The sequence below is a fragment of the Mchenga conophoros genome, linkage group LG3 (assembly GCF_057382185.1).
Source record: "Mchenga conophoros isolate Kocher_MC1m ecotype Shallow Benthic linkage group LG3, M_conophoros_male_GT1.1, whole genome shotgun sequence".
NCBI lineage: Eukaryota > Metazoa > Chordata > Actinopteri > Cichliformes > Cichlidae > Mchenga > Mchenga conophoros.
The window spans coordinates 22585244-22600589 of NC_140528.1; the positions used below are offsets into that span (position 1 = coordinate 22585244).

Here is a 15346-nt window from a genome sequence, read left to right on the forward strand (position 1 = left end):
TATTATAATACCACATTGGCAAACTTCTCCCAATGTTTCCACTGAAGGGGTTGAAAGTTAAAAAGCGCCGAAGGTTAAGTTAGGTTTGGAGTAAATCATGGATGTGCGCACGTGTTTGTGTGCAGCTTGTAGTGCAAACGTGCGTGCAGAATTCATGCAGACATGTGTAACTGGTCGTTTTGAGGTAGAAAAGAGTGATGAGCGGTCAAGCTGGTAGTTGAAAGTGTCAGTCAGAGTAGAAGAGCATTGTGTAAAAATGCAAGTAATAACAAAAAAGTGCAAGTCATTAATCGCATCACCCTGAAAAACCTGAGTAAGGAGTGCAGCTCCTGATGAAAGGAGGAGCACTGAAAACCAGGAAATGATGTGTGGAGCAGGGAAATTATTTTACTGCTATTGTTAAATAATTGTCATCATTACCATTGCATTAATAATATAATCTGGAGTTTATATTGCATTCAGGGGTTGAACAGTGTGTGTCTTTCAGAAAGGCTAAAAGTAACAGGACAGGAAACAGGCTTGGAGAGTTTTGCAGAAGTGGAAGTTATTTTGAGCAGCAGGCTAAGACGAGGCTTTAACAATGTAACAGATAGCTTTAAGAAGGCCTTAAGCAGTTATGACTATTTTATACACAATGCATATCTGTGCTTATTTGAGTTGATGTTCAGGTTCATTAATGGTCTTAAGCTTCATCTAGTGAGAGTGTCTAGATGATCCATGCTGAGGGAAAACTAGAACATAGAAGGAATTGCAGTACATGCTTACACAACAGTTCATTTTAATATCTTTTATATGTTCATATTCTTGTATTAAGCTTTTAGTAGGGGTTCTTGATTAAAACATTTATTTAGTAGAAGACATACACATAGTCTCAGTGAGCTTCTGGTCTGGTGAAAGGTCAGAAGTGCAACAGGTGAATTGAGAAAGAGCATGTGAGGTCGTGACACACACACATGAGTTAAATTTATTTAGAGGAGAGATTAGTCATGTCTGGTTGTAACTGCAAAAGTGTCTCGGTAAAAGAGGAACCGTCCTTGTTGTCTCGGCAAGAAAGAGGAACAATTTACTTTAAGACAAGAACGGAAAGTACCAGCCATGAAAATAGAAGATGATCTTCTGGGTGAAAAGCCATTGTGGTGTTGATCTGATCTATGTATAAAATGTATCTGTGACGCATGAAGGGGCGTCAGTAAATCAAACCCTGATGCTATAAAATATCTGTTTATGCTTTGATTAAGTCGGAGATCACTTGCTGTCGGCGTACAGAGTATCTTCCCACACGTGTGTTCATTAAAATCATTGTTTGACCAAGAGCTTCTGGACCAAGGGTGGTTTGTACTCTCCCTCCAAGATTTCGAACCTTAACAGATGTTTCTGGAACAGTCTGATGACTGAAGCTGGATGTTTGAAGTCTCAGTGAACTGCTTGTCTTTTCCCCACAGCTCCTCCCTCAGCGATGTATATGGCTATATGTTATGAACAATGTGCTGATGTCCGTATCAGGTAACAAACAGCGTGACACAAACGGAGAACATTGTGTCCACTCGATAATATGCTGCTCTAAAAAGGCTCCATCCTGCAGGCAAGTCGGCCCAGCTTTACTCGCACAGCCTGCCAGCTCTGTTTGAACAGAAAGGACATCTGCACAAGAAACACAGCAGCCTGTCGCTCAGCACCAACCGCCTCACTGAGCGGATCAGTCTCAGGTACGACACGCCATCACAGATGCAGGGAAACAGGAGCTGTAGGTGCAGCAGTGTTAATAATGTCATGTATGATGCTACCACTTGATTTTGAGGAAGGAGGATACTGTAAACCCAATTTTGTCTGCTTGTTCTGACCTGGATATTCTCTGTTGGCCACAGAAAGTTTACCATATCTGTAAAGATTCCTGACACTAAAGGTTGTAGGAGGTGCAGTGTAGGTAAGCAATGCCGAGTTACTCTGGTCAGTCTGTTTGTTCACGGAGAACAACTGCAGACACTTAGTCCTGCTCTCTCTGTTTCAGCAAGAAACCCATACACAGATAGTACATATCTGTGCGGGGCTGTCCCATCTGGCCTGGTTTTACTCTTGTGGTATGAGCCTCTTCAAAAGTTCATGCATCTAAAGGTTTGTACAGATATGTCGAACTTGCCACCTGAATAAATGTCTTCCTTTCTAACTCTAACCCTATTTCCACAATGCAAACCAGCCATTAGACCTGGATTACATAAAAGTAGACAGACAGCATATCAAAATCTGAAGCTGAAGAATGTAATTGATTTTTTTAATAACATATGCATACTTTTTATTCAAGCCCAACAAGATTTTAGAGACTAAATAAAAGAAACGTTGTATAAACGCCGTCCAAAAACACCAACAGCACCTTCTCTGGGTCCAAGCTCGTGTAACTGAATGGTTACCATGTGTTTTCTGTGCTACAGGAACAGTGTTATCAGCACACAGTTCAACACCAGCATGCACCATTAGATCACATAGCACAGATAATTGACAGTTTTTTTGTGAATGTCTCGCACATTTCATAACGATAATGTATGTACTGTGAGAACAGAGCTCTGTGTTAAGCCTGTCTGCAGTCCTAACACAGAGCTGCTTGGAAACACGCCTGTGCCACAACATTATGGAAAAGTGGCATCAGTCCAAAGACGTGCAGTTAGGGGATGGATGGATGGATGGATGGATGGATGGAAGGATGGATGGACGGGTGGATGGATGGATGGATGGATGGATGGATGGATGGATGGATGGATGGATGGATGGACGGGTGGATGGATGGATGGATGGATGGATGGATGGATGGATGGATGGATGGATCGACGGGTGGATGGATGGACGGCTGGATGGATGGATGGATGGATGGATGGATGGATGGATGGATGGATGGATGGATGGAGGGATGGGTGGGTGGGTGGATGGATGGATGGACGGATGGGTGGACGGGTGGATGGATGGATGGACGGGTGGATGGATGGATGGATGGATGGATGGATGGATGGATGAATGGATGGACGGCTGGACGGATGGACGGGTGGATGGATGGATGGGTGGGTGGATGGATGGATGGATGGATGGGTGGATGGCATCGGTTTATCTTTAATCTCAAGATTTAATAATCATACAAGAATTCTGTTGTGCTGTTTTTGACGGTTGTATGAACAGGTTCAGCTCAGGTTTAACAAGCATCACTTAACCATCCATGAGAATTTATTTAGTTTTTTTTGTTTTCCTTGGTGACTGTTTCACAGCAACTCGCCATCAGACTCCCAGATTCTCTTCTCAGCTGTGTGTTGGAGTGAGAGACTGTAGTAATGATAAACCACCAACCGGCCAACAGCTCAGGTTTGATATTATAGAGCTGAACGGCGCTCCTGTTCCAGTGCCAGGTAGGACCGTTTCTGCGTGTCTCTGCTGACTTCCTGAAGCTTCAAGCTTCAACTTGTTGCAACAAGCTTCCTTCTTTCCGTGCATCAGGAGATAGTGGAGCACTCAGAGTCGTGCAGGTAACCCAGCTGGACCGAGACACTGTTCTCATCACCTTGGAAAGTAAGTCCCCTCGCATATTGTGAATCCTTCAAATGTCTTTCATGCTCATTCTCAATCTGTGTACTGTTTGGACAGGAACTGTAAAGATCGTGAACCTGCAAGGACTTCCATCCAGACAGCTGGCTGCAGAAATAGTCTTTGACTTCCCCATTGAAACACTAGGTAGAAATGATGATGTGACAAACAAAGTGAATGAGAGCTGATGTGTGTCCTGAAAGCTGAGTGACACCTCCTGTTCTGTCAGTCTGCTTGCAGGATAGTGTGCTGGCGTTCTGGAAGCATGGCCTCAAAGGGAGGAGTTTCAGATGAGGTGATGAACTAGTAAATTCATCCAACGTTGGCTGAGCTCGTATCATGTGCTTATCATATTAGTTCTAAGTCATTACACATGTGAATTTTCACTTTATGTGCAGGTAACACAAGAAATTACAGATGAGAGTCGTGTGTTCAGAGTTCTGGGAACAAACAGGTATGTTAACTGTATGCTGACAAGAGCTATCAATCACTGTGAGAAACTAGTAATCCTAGTACATCAGAAGTAATCAGGATAGTATTTTTCTTGATACTATTGTTAATAGACCTGGAAGTGATTTTCAGAGTAGCATGTGGAAGTAGCATGAATACTGCTAGCATTAATGGTAGCATTAAAGCAGGAGTCACACTAGAGTGTTTGTTCTGTTGGTTACTCAGATCCAAGGATTTAGGAAATGCAGCCTATGTGTTTGCATGCAGCCCTCCAAAGAAAAACAGCCATTAAAGTTACCAACTACTGTCTACCTGACACTTTGTACAGAAAACTACTTTCCTTAGTGCTAATTTTCTTTATTCTAGTGCCAAATCACAACAATAGTCACTTCAAGACACTGTATATTGTAAGGTAAAGGCCCTGCAATTATGGTGCACAAAGGTGAAAAACTCCCTTTTAGCAGGTGAAAACCTGAACCAGGCTGGGGGAGGGGCGGGCATCTGCTGCGATTGGTTGGGGGGGTGAGAGGAGGAAGATGGGACAAAGACAATCTGGGGAAGAGAGCCAGAGAATATTCTCAACTAATGATTGAATGCAGAGAGGTGTTTAAACAGATAGTGAGTGAAAAGGGCGACTGAAGAAGAAACACTTGGTGCATCACGGGAACCCGCCAGCAGCCTAGACTTAGGCTAACTAAGGGAGGATTCAGGGAAGAAAGGAAAGTTTGAAGCCTAATGTTAAAAGTAGAGAGGGTGTCTGTCTCCCAAACCCAAACTGGAAGCTGGTTCCACAGAAGTGGTGGCTGTAGTTCAGGTGGGGGAGCAGGTCACCTACTCCCCGTCTACATGCCAGATATCCTGCATGAAAGTTGCTCTTCGGTGCATCCGTCAGAGTATGAATGGGTGTGAACGGGTGAATGAGGCAAGCTTTGAGTGCTCAGAGTAGAAAACCACTATATAAGAACCGGTCCATTTACCATTTACCAAGAGGGGCCTGGAAACCGAAGGGTCTGGCTCCCATTTTACTTTTAAATACTTGGAACGAAGTGCTCTAATGGGGTGATATGGTACTATAAGGTCATTAAGATAAGACAGGGGCTGATTATTCAAAACCTTTTATGTGAGGATTTTGAATCTTTTATTCTGGATAAAACAGGGAGCCAATAAATGTTCTGTTTCTAGTCCCTGTCAGGACTCTCGCTGCAGCATGTTGCTCAGAGCAGTCTGGAATTGATTTTTGACTAAATAATTAAAACTAATAATAATATATTACTATATTATATTACTAACAAATCCAGGACACCCCTGTTGATCCAGCAGCTCTTAATGAAGTTTGTAATAAGAATCGTGGTGAGTTCATTAGAAATATTTCACTTTTCTTTTTTAAATCAGTCATTACTGGAATCATCTGAAGTGCAAAAACAGTGGGATTATATATGAGAAGGACGGACTCAAAGACTGTCGTGTATCACATATGTATTACATCGATGTCCAAAATCAATGCATCATTAATGAAACTGAAACAAAAGTACTGAATTTCATGTGGAAGACCAAACCTCAGCATTCAGGAAAGTCTTATACAGGAGCAAAGATAATGGACGTTACCCGGAGTTTTCCACTGTGAAACCAGGAATAACAGCTTAAAAATGTTTCTGTGATCTAAATCATTGTCAGCCTGGCAGGCAAATAGCGTGGACACCAAAGTTTGTGAACGTGATAACCTGAGAACAAAGACATGTAGGATTTTAAATCGGTACTGTTAAGGTTCAAAATACTGGGGATGGAGACAAGAGAAAAATCACAATAACAACACTGGTCCGGTCGGGTTAAGTCAAACGATGATGATCACACGCGTGGGAGATGGACACTGATGCAGACAGCCTCAGATCTCAAAATGGTGGAGCATTGCTCAAACTCTTATAGCCTCTGGTGCCTCCACCTTATCATAAAAGCCTAAACATTCACATGCTTTTCTCTCACACGGCGCCTAAGCTACGACCTTGGCTCCCCGTTTATCTGCTCCTGCTGAGTTGGGGCAGAAAACTCCAGCATGCTCTGTTCTCTTCTAATCAGACAAATAAGGCGATGACTTTCTGCAGCAGTATTATGCATCATAAAACAATATCATTCATCCACAATAAATCAGCAGTCTAATGTAATGCAAATCAGTTTAACTAATGCAATAGTTGTCAGCTTCTTCTAATTCAGGAGAATAATGCAAACTAAAACTACATAATAATTCACAATCTTTAATTAGGGGTATAACATGGCATAAAATAATATTATAATCTAACAGTACCATAGGTGTGTCTACTGGGAGGCTGAGGCTTGGCGCTGGTGGCTGCCAGTACTAAGTATTATTATACAACCCTTATTTAGTTGATCTTATCTTCTTTCCTTGTGTTTCAGTTAGTTTTTACTCAAACTGGGTGTAGAAGGAATCCCTGCAAAGGTTTCTTTTTCTTCTGTGTTATGTTTTATGTATTTCTCAGCTCTTTGCTTCCTTTTTTCTACTTTAAACTTGTTTGTATGCTGTTGTGTAAATGTTCACACTTATCATAAAGTTTAAAAAAGTAGTAGGCGTGGTGATGAGCAGGAACAGGAGTAAAACTCCAGTAAGTGTACCAGTACTGTACCAGTGTGTAGCATTAAAGTCAAACTACAGTGGTTGTAGTATCAGTAGAGTAGTGTTAGTACTAGAGGTGGGAGGAGTAGAAGCAGGTGGAGGCACTGGCTTTAGGTTAGTACTGCCTTTCTCTGGTTCTCCTTTACAACTCATCTCCTTCTCATTTGCTGACACTGTGCAGAGACATCATCCTTCAGAGCACACCGACTGATGACCCGTCAGCACTGAGCAGCCTGTACATCCTGACAGGACACGAAAGCAGCTACTGAGAGAGGACACGGGGCTCATTCGACGGTGTTACCAAAGAAAAGCACAGCCTGTCTGTAACTGTGGGGTGGAAACGATGCTCTGTTTCACTGAGGCTGTGCCAGGAAACGGTTCAATGCTGGGAATGACAAATGTTAGGAAGGTATCCTGCTGACTGTCCAGCCTTCACCTGTACACAAGACACCTGTCAAGGTCCTCGCTGGGGTTATAGTTGATAAAGCTTTCTAGCTTTTCTTGTCTATTCAGCTTACCTGCTTAAATCAGACCTTTCTGTTAAAGCTAATGCAGACTCCACTGATCCGCCCGCTCAGTGTGGACGGGAGAATAACCTGAACATGGCCTCTGAGACATCATCGTACTGATGTTATGAAGCGCTCAGTCAGGTTTTCTTCTTGATCAGACTGAGGGGCAGACTGAGTGTGTTTTGGTGCCTCAACATTCAGTCATATTCTGTAAAGCCATTTTCTGTCTGCATGCTGCACATAACCTCTTTGGACCAGAGTGCTGTGACACCTACACCTTACACCTGCAGGAGCTGCTCGGCCATAGAAAGCTGCTCTGTGAAGTGCACGGCTTTTTTGCCAGTGTTGATCTTATGGGTTTAATGTAATAACTAATTTTTCACATCATCGTCTGAGTCGTAATCCCAACGAGGAAACCTGGAATGTAAAACTTGATGGACGCTCCAGCTGAAGAGTGAAGTGTCAGACTTTTAATGGATCTTTCAAGCATTAGCGTACTTACAATGGCAGAAACAGTGCCACGTCTAAAGCATAGGAGCCATCTTCATCTCATTCTTCCCATTTCATGCAAGTTTTTTCTCATCCTCAGATGGACAGAATTTGGTTTGCTGACTTCATTCAGTCACACCATACTAGAGCATAAAAAGTGGAAATAAACTGGTCAGTAAGAAAGTGTGATGCTTGAAAGTATAGCGTAAGGACAGCAGCAGCACTGCATTTACAGCTGATATGATGACTTCAGCATCTTTAAAGAACTGTGAAGGAATTATCAGTGCTAACACAACCTTAAGCACGTGATGTGACCGTATACACTGCTTACACTTTCAGTATCCTTACTTAAAGAGAACATCTCAGAAAAAAGTACAGTTAGCAAGAAGCTTTGAGAACAAGGCAGTGTTATTGTATGCTAACCACCGTGGTGGTGTAGCTTGTCCTGATAAAAAGTGAATGTGGTCACATTATACTTGTTAACTAAAATGAAAAAATAAAATAATTCCACTACATGGGTAAAGATATTTACGATATTTATGGAAAGGATACTATAAAAGTAACACTGGCCTTTCCATGAGAGAAACTTGAAGTACAGTATGCATGTTGAGATTAATGTTTGTTTAATATGTTTTTGCTACTATGTGAAGATGTGATGTTATTAACAACACAGAATAGACAGAAATAAAGATTTTCATATCTCTTGGAGTTTTATGAAGAGTTTGTTGGGTTGTTCTTCTTTGAATGTGTGGATCGATGCTTCTGCGATTTATATCTTAATCCTTCAATTTGTAAAAAACATTTTGAATTCCGTTTGAGAAGATAAATGAAGGTTCTTGCGTTCAAGTGGAGGCTCTAGCAGACTGAGAAAGTAACTGCATAACTGGTCAAAGGAGCTTGTAAAGAAAAGCGTCTGGACTTCTTTAAGTTACTTGAAGACGTTTCACCTCTCATCCGAGAAGCTTCTTCAGTTCTAAGGTCAAATGGTGGAGAGTCCCAGATAACTGCATAACTATGTTATTCCTGCACCCATAGCAGCAAGTAAGTGAAGGCAGTGATGAGCGCTGATGAGTTCTCAGATCACTCAGTCAGTCTCTGAGCGTCACCTTTATTGTGATCGCGCACTTTAAGCTTTCATGCCTGTATTTTTGCACAATTGTGATAATACTGTATTGAAAGAAATCTGTGCACAGACGAACATGGGGTGGCTTTGCTCAGGTAGTAGAGGAAGGTGCTTCAATCCCCGTCTGCATGCCAAATATCCCTGGGCAAGATACCAACGCAGAGTTGCTCTCCGAATGTGTGTGAACATTACACAGAAAGTGCTTACAGAGAAAAGTGCTTGCGTACACCTGAATGAGGCAAGTCCTTTAAAGTGCTTTGAGTACTATATAAGAACCAGTCCATTTACATCGCCAAAACACTCAATACTCTCTTTACGAAGTTCTCTGTAGTTTGTTTCTCCAGCACCATATTTGACCGCGGTCAAGTGAGCCCTCACTTACGACCACACAGTCAAGCCAGCCGCACCTAAAATGTTGTTGCACTATTCTTATGCATATTACGGTACGGGTGCCGACTGGCTTAGAAATGCAGTCTTTTGTGTCCTGACCAGAGATGGGCAGTAACGCGTTACTTGTAATCCGATTACTTTTTTCAAGTAACAAGTAAAGTAAGGGATTACTATTGCAAAAACGATAATTAGATTACCGTTACTTTCCCGTAGGAACGCTGCGTTACTAAAACAGTGATTTTTTTGCGAGAATGTCTCATGACAGTGACGTAAGCAAGTGCAACGTCCGTGACAACAGCTGTGTGCAGATCAACAATGGATAATATATCGAGTGCGGGAGAGAGTATGAGCGTGCAGCGTTTAAAGCGTGGAAGTACTGACCTTACTTTGAGTTTGATTCCATAAAAAGTGACAAAAACATTAGTGTCCGTTGTGCGTGGGAAGAAAACTTCTTTTTACGGCGAAAAAACCCCCTAAACTTCCAAGCAAGCACCGAGTGCGCTACGACGTAATGGGAAAGTCACAGAGAAACTCGCGGATTCTTCAACTGACCGCGGCACACCTGCACCAGGGTAAACCTCCGCCTACCCTACTCCTGCTTTACAGGTGAAAATAGAGCCAAAGGACCGCTAGTCTTTGATTTTATTTATTTTCTGCTGTGTTTTACTTGCATCTATTTGAAAGAGTGAGTGTAAACACAAAAAATATTTTATTTTATGTGCTGGAATGGGCAGAAAATAAGTTTAAATATTAAACAAATTTCTTCCAGTCAGAGAATGTTACATATAATTCAATTTTTGCTTGATGCATAAAGTTAAAAGATTAAAACTAATTAAACAAGTTTTAAAAAGAGAGACTTTTCCATTTGATTACATTTTATATGATGAATTATGCAGAAAAAGTAGAATTGGGCTGAAAGGTCTATCGCTTTATCACCTATTCAGGTTGTAAATCGTGTTTTTAAAAAGTAACTAAGTAATTAATTACTTTTGAAAATAAGTAATCAGTAAAGTAACAGGATTACTTTTTGGGGGAAGTAATCAGTAATTAGTTACTGATTACTTTTTTCAAGTAACTTGACCAACTCTGGTCCTGACACTATTGTACTTCACAATCCACTCCCAGTTTTGGTTCATCTCCACTTTTCCACTTTTTCCACTCCACCCTGTGATCCACAGCCCAAATTACTGTACGATTCAGAGAAAATTAACAGTAAAATTTACCCAATTTACTGTACTGTACTCTATATTTTCTCATATTTGAGCTCAGATTACAGGAAAACTGTAAGAGGTGACACTGATATCTCACTAGATTCTGACTCTGGGTGACCCCCACACACCCAAGATTACTGTACGGTTTCTGAGATTGCTTTGTTAACCCTCTCAAGGCAGGCATTGCAGATATGCAACAGTTAAAAGCTAACAACCTGATCACCCCACATACATATTTCATGAGTTTTTTACTCAGAAGTACCACTGCAGGTATTCTTTTGTGCATTAGCAACAAAAACTTAATTTGAGCCTGAGAGAGTTAAGCATGAGTATGACAAAGGCTAAGAAAATATACTGCCTACAATAATATCAAATTTAAACAACAAATTACAAAATTGCCACACCTGCTGTTATTGCCAGGTGTTCGATAGAGCATTATTTAGTCATAAAAAATACATATCACTGAAATATCATCAGTAAAAGAAACACTCTGTCATGGTCCTGGGTCAGTGACCCAGTGCTTTTAGTTATCATTTTCTAGTTTATTATGATGATGATGATTATTATTATTGTTTGAGTTCTATGTGTGATATTCGGTCTGCCTTTGAGTCTGTGTCTCTGTCTGTCTATGGTGTCACCCCATCTGTTTGTGAAGCTGTCTGTTTAGATCTGTGTCTTGTTTGGTTCCCCGTGTCTGAGTTTCCTGTTTTATTGTGAAGGTCTCTGTCTGATGTGAGTATGTTCAGTTTACATTTCCCCTGTCCCATCAGCTCTGATTTCTCCCAGCTGTGTTGCCCTCCTGTCTCTCATCCCCTGATTACTGGTGTGTGTGTATTTAAGCCCTGTGTGTTCTCCTGCATGTTGCCGGTTCGTCTGTATTACTCAGTGTATCCACCGTGCCTTCTCCTTGCTTTTCATTGTCATTCTCCTCTGCTCGTTTTCAATCAGGATTGTGCTCTGTAGTTTAGTTGTTTCCCAGTTTAGTTTAGTTCGAGCCCCGTTTGCTGTTTGTCCACATTCTTTTTGTGTTCAATAAATCACCTTCACTTCTCCACGACTGCCTGTGATTGGATCCTCATTTATTCCGCACGGCTCGCCTCGGCAGCCGTGACACACTCACTATGTAAGACATGTTAGCAAATTCAGTTAATAAATAATGTATCAAATCTATACAGATGTTTGAAGGTATATTGCAAAGCATGTTTGTTTCTTATGGCTTACAAATGTGTTTGCCTTTAACATAATTTACATTTTATTTATACAGTTTCACAGACGAAACAAAATAGGTTTCCTGAACTGTTCTTCGTGGCCTAATTTTGAATCCTTCTGAGGGGGATGCATTATCCATGAAGGTGGGCAATTTGTTCGTCGATCTCTGACCCTCGCTGACTCTGACGCCTCCTAATTCTGCTTCCAGCCTCGCTGATTAATTTGTTGTCACTGATGCTGTCACCAGTTGTACACAACATCTCTGTTTGTCCACCAGTCTAATCTGTAATTCAGGTGAACCCAGAATTACCTGCATCTTTGTAATGTTTCAGAAAATATACACTATATGTTGATGGGCTTTGTCCCACTTTTCTTTCCTTTATAAGTAAGAATCTCTGTGGTTTTAATGACAATTCATATACAGATTGTGGAGGACATTTTATTCAACACTCAAAAAAGTTCCTCACCAGCAGACTGTAGTACAATTTCAGCCCACAGTTAATAAACCCATCCAATGCAGCGTTATCAGAGAAATTATGCAAGTGTTATGTTTGTATGTGCTGGTAATCTATTTATCATTTATCATGATTCCTGCTCTGATGATTATTTTCTTCTCCTTCTGTAATTTTAACAGATAAAGGATGTTGAACATTAAGCTCCAAACAGGATGAATGAGGAAGACCACAGAGGAGAATCGTGGATGTAGTGAAAGAATATATGCAGATGTTTTTTTTCATGGTGGAGGAGCAACTTCTGATACCATCTTAAAGAAAAAACACATAAAATTGAAGAGTAAAAATAATGACAACAATATGTCTAAATTTTTTATTAATTCTTTAGAGCAAATGCAGTCTTGTCATGGTCAGAGTTGCCCACTCATATTTAACTAATTCAAATACAATTACTGCATTTAAATGCTTATGTTCTAATAAAAGGCATTGTTTAATACTTCTGCCATGACAACCCAAATAAATCAATGAGAGGGAAACGGGAAGATTAGTCATCAGGCAAGGTTTACTGTTCATTTACCATGCCTTGATAACAGTAAGCTTAACAAAAGAAAAATGTTGGCGACGAGAAAAGGTGTTCTGTCAAAACATCCTACCGTAGCGTAAATTTATAGTCTTGTCTATCAATCCGTGCTAACTTATCAGAATATGCTACCTTACGTGGTTAATGGCTCCGTTGTATAGGTAGCGTGTTCAGATGACCCAATCACACTATTAAAACATGCTTCCTGCTGGGATTTATATAGGTAGCATGTTCAGATGGCCCAATCACACTATTAAAACATGCTTCCTGCTGGGATTTATATAGGTAGCGTGTTCAGATGACCCAATCACACTATTAAAACATGCTTCCTGCTGGGATTTATATAGGTAGCGTGTTCAGATGACCCAATCACACTATTAAAACATGCTTCCTGCTGGGATTTATATAGGTAGCGTGTTCAGATGACCCAATCACACTATTAAAACATGCTTCCTGCTGGGATTTAAATAGGTAGCATGTTCAGATGACCCAATCACACTATTAAAACATGCTTCCTGCTGGGATTTAAATAGGTAGCATGTTCAGATGACCCAATCACACTATTAAAACATGCTTCCTGCTGGGATTTATATAGGTAGCGTGTTCAGATGACCAAATCACACTATTAAAACATGCTTCCTGCTGGGATTTATATAGGTAGCGTGTTCAGATGACCCAATCACACTATTAAAACATGCTTCCTGCTGGGATTTATATAGGTAGCATGTTCAGATGACCCAATCACACTATTAAAACATGCTTCCTGCTGGGATTTATATAGGTAGCGTGTTCAGATGACCCAATCACACTATTAAAACATGCTTCCTGCTGGGATTTATATAGGTAGCGTGTTCAGATGGCCAAATCACACTATTAAAACATGCTTCCTGCTGGGATTTATATAGGTAGCGTGTTCAGATGGCCCAATCACACTATTAAAACATGCTTCCTGCTGGGATTTATATAGGTAGCATGTTCAGATGGCCAAATCACACTATTAAAACATGCTTCCTGCTGGGATTTATATAGGTAGCGTGTTCAGATGGCCAAATCACACTATTAAAACATGCTTCCTGCTGGGATTTATATAGGTAGCATGTTCAGATGGCCCAATCACACTATTAAAACATGCTTCCTGCTGGGATTTATATAGGTAGGGTGTTCAGATGACCCAATCACACTATTAAAACATGCTTCCTGCTGGGATTTATATAGGTAGCATGTTCAGATGACCCAATCACACTATTAAAACATGCTTCCTGCTGGGATTTATATAGGTAGCATGTTCAGATGGCCAAATCACACTATACATAACATAAGTGGTGGCTCGTCCGGGATCTTTGGACATTTTAGTGGAGACTGAATGTCAGTTTGTTTTGCTTTTAAGTGGGTGAGTTGTAACTCCGAAATGACAACACAGGCACGGCTTCTTCAAGACGGGCGCTTCGCTGCATTTATTGAACGCCGTGAAAACTACAAACATAAAACACAAAGACTTTAAGCGCTTCAGTCTATCAAAATTAACACTTGTGCTTTAACAACGAAAATTACCTCGTGGCCGCCTGCCACTTCGGAGGTCCTAGAAGAATAACTTTACAGTCTTGTGCATTCTAAATTAAAACATAAAATAATTAGAACACCATACATTACAAATTTTTACAATATCACAATACAGTTATGGCAAATGACAAATACCTTGTACCGCTGGTAGACTAACCAGGCCTTTGCAGATAGCTCGCTGGACTCCTTAGCGTGATTATTAAACGTGGGCTCACAGCCTATACTATCACGCCCAAACCTCGCGATAATAGCGGTGTAACAAAACTTGTTCTTTCTGACAAGATAAACACACCCTTACAATATTGGCCACAGAAACGTACAAGCAAGAACATTTTAACTGCTGGAACCATCTATTAAACTTCTTTATACATAAGCCATTTCTGTGACACTTACACTCCCACCAAAATCACTCATTGTTTGCAATGTGATTTTCTAATGAGTGTCAACATTAGAGTCTGTTTCACTTTGCATGTCAGTCTCCAGTAAAGTCACTAACTTGTGAACAGGTCTTTCCAGATATATCAGCCTTGTCCGTGGTTTCCCCCCGTCAAAGGTAGTTTCACTGGTCTTGAGCTTCACCTTTCGAACCTTGCCATCTGAGCTCTCTATAGCCTCTACTATTAGAGCAAGTTTCCATTTACATCTTGGAGCATTATCATCCTGCAGTATCACAATGTCATTTACTCGCAGGTTTCGTGAGACGTTCTGCCACTTCTGTCGCCGCTGGAGATTTAACAGATACTCTCGCCTCCACCTTTGCCAAAACTCATTTGCCAGAAATTGTACTCTTTTCCATCTTTTGTTCAAGTACAAATCCTCTCTGCAAAACTCTCCTGGAGGTGGAAGAATAACCGAAGATTTCATCGTTAATATGTGATTGGGAGTTAGTGGCTCTGGTCCCAAGGGATCATTGAGATACTCAACACTTAAAGGTCTGCTGTTAATGATGGCCATTGTCTCGTAAAGCAGTGTTCTTAGACTAGCTGTATCGAGTCTGTTTGAGAACTTGTCCAGCATCGCTGTCAGTACACTTCGTACTGTCCGAATTTGACGTTCCCAGGCGCCCCCCATGTGGCTAGCTGCCGGAACGTTCACCACAAATTCACAACCCATAGCTCTTTGTGGTTCTTGATCCATATCCTTCATTAGCTCCAAAAGTTCTCTTTTGGCGCCCATAAAGTTTGTC

General features: G+C 41.0%; 2 protein-coding genes and 1 long non-coding RNA gene across 4 annotated transcripts in view; 2 read left to right on the top strand and 1 right to left on the bottom strand.

Moving 5' to 3' along the window:
- Window positions 1–15346, bottom strand: part of LOC146577711 (NACHT, LRR and PYD domains-containing protein 12-like) — a 179747-nt gene that overhangs the window by 35486 nt on the left and 128915 nt on the right. The window lies entirely within an intron of this gene.
- LOC146577713 (mitogen-activated protein kinase kinase kinase kinase 2-like) lies at window positions 1377–3846 on the top strand. 2 transcript variants are annotated; one of them, XM_085268411.1, is made up of 8 exons: window positions 1377–1503; window positions 1583–1706; window positions 1866–1924; window positions 2009–2112; window positions 3249–3386; window positions 3475–3546; window positions 3622–3708; window positions 3791–3846. In XM_085268411.1, the coding sequence occupies exons 1-5, from the start codon at window positions 1476–1478 to the stop codon at window positions 3297–3299; spliced, it is 366 nt and encodes a 121-aa protein (XP_085124537.1). In that variant the 5' UTR covers window positions 1377–1475; the 3' UTR covers window positions 3300–3386; window positions 3475–3546; window positions 3622–3708; window positions 3791–3846. The 2 variants fall into 2 exon arrangements, with proteins under 2 accessions (XP_085124537.1, XP_085124536.1); XM_085268410.1 differs by having other exon boundaries at window positions 3249–3546.
- On the top strand, window positions 3866–8140 carry LOC146577714 (uncharacterized). The gene is made up of 2 exons (XR_014891419.1): window positions 3866–4015; window positions 6819–8140. It is a non-coding gene; the product is annotated as an uncharacterized LOC146577714 (long non-coding RNA).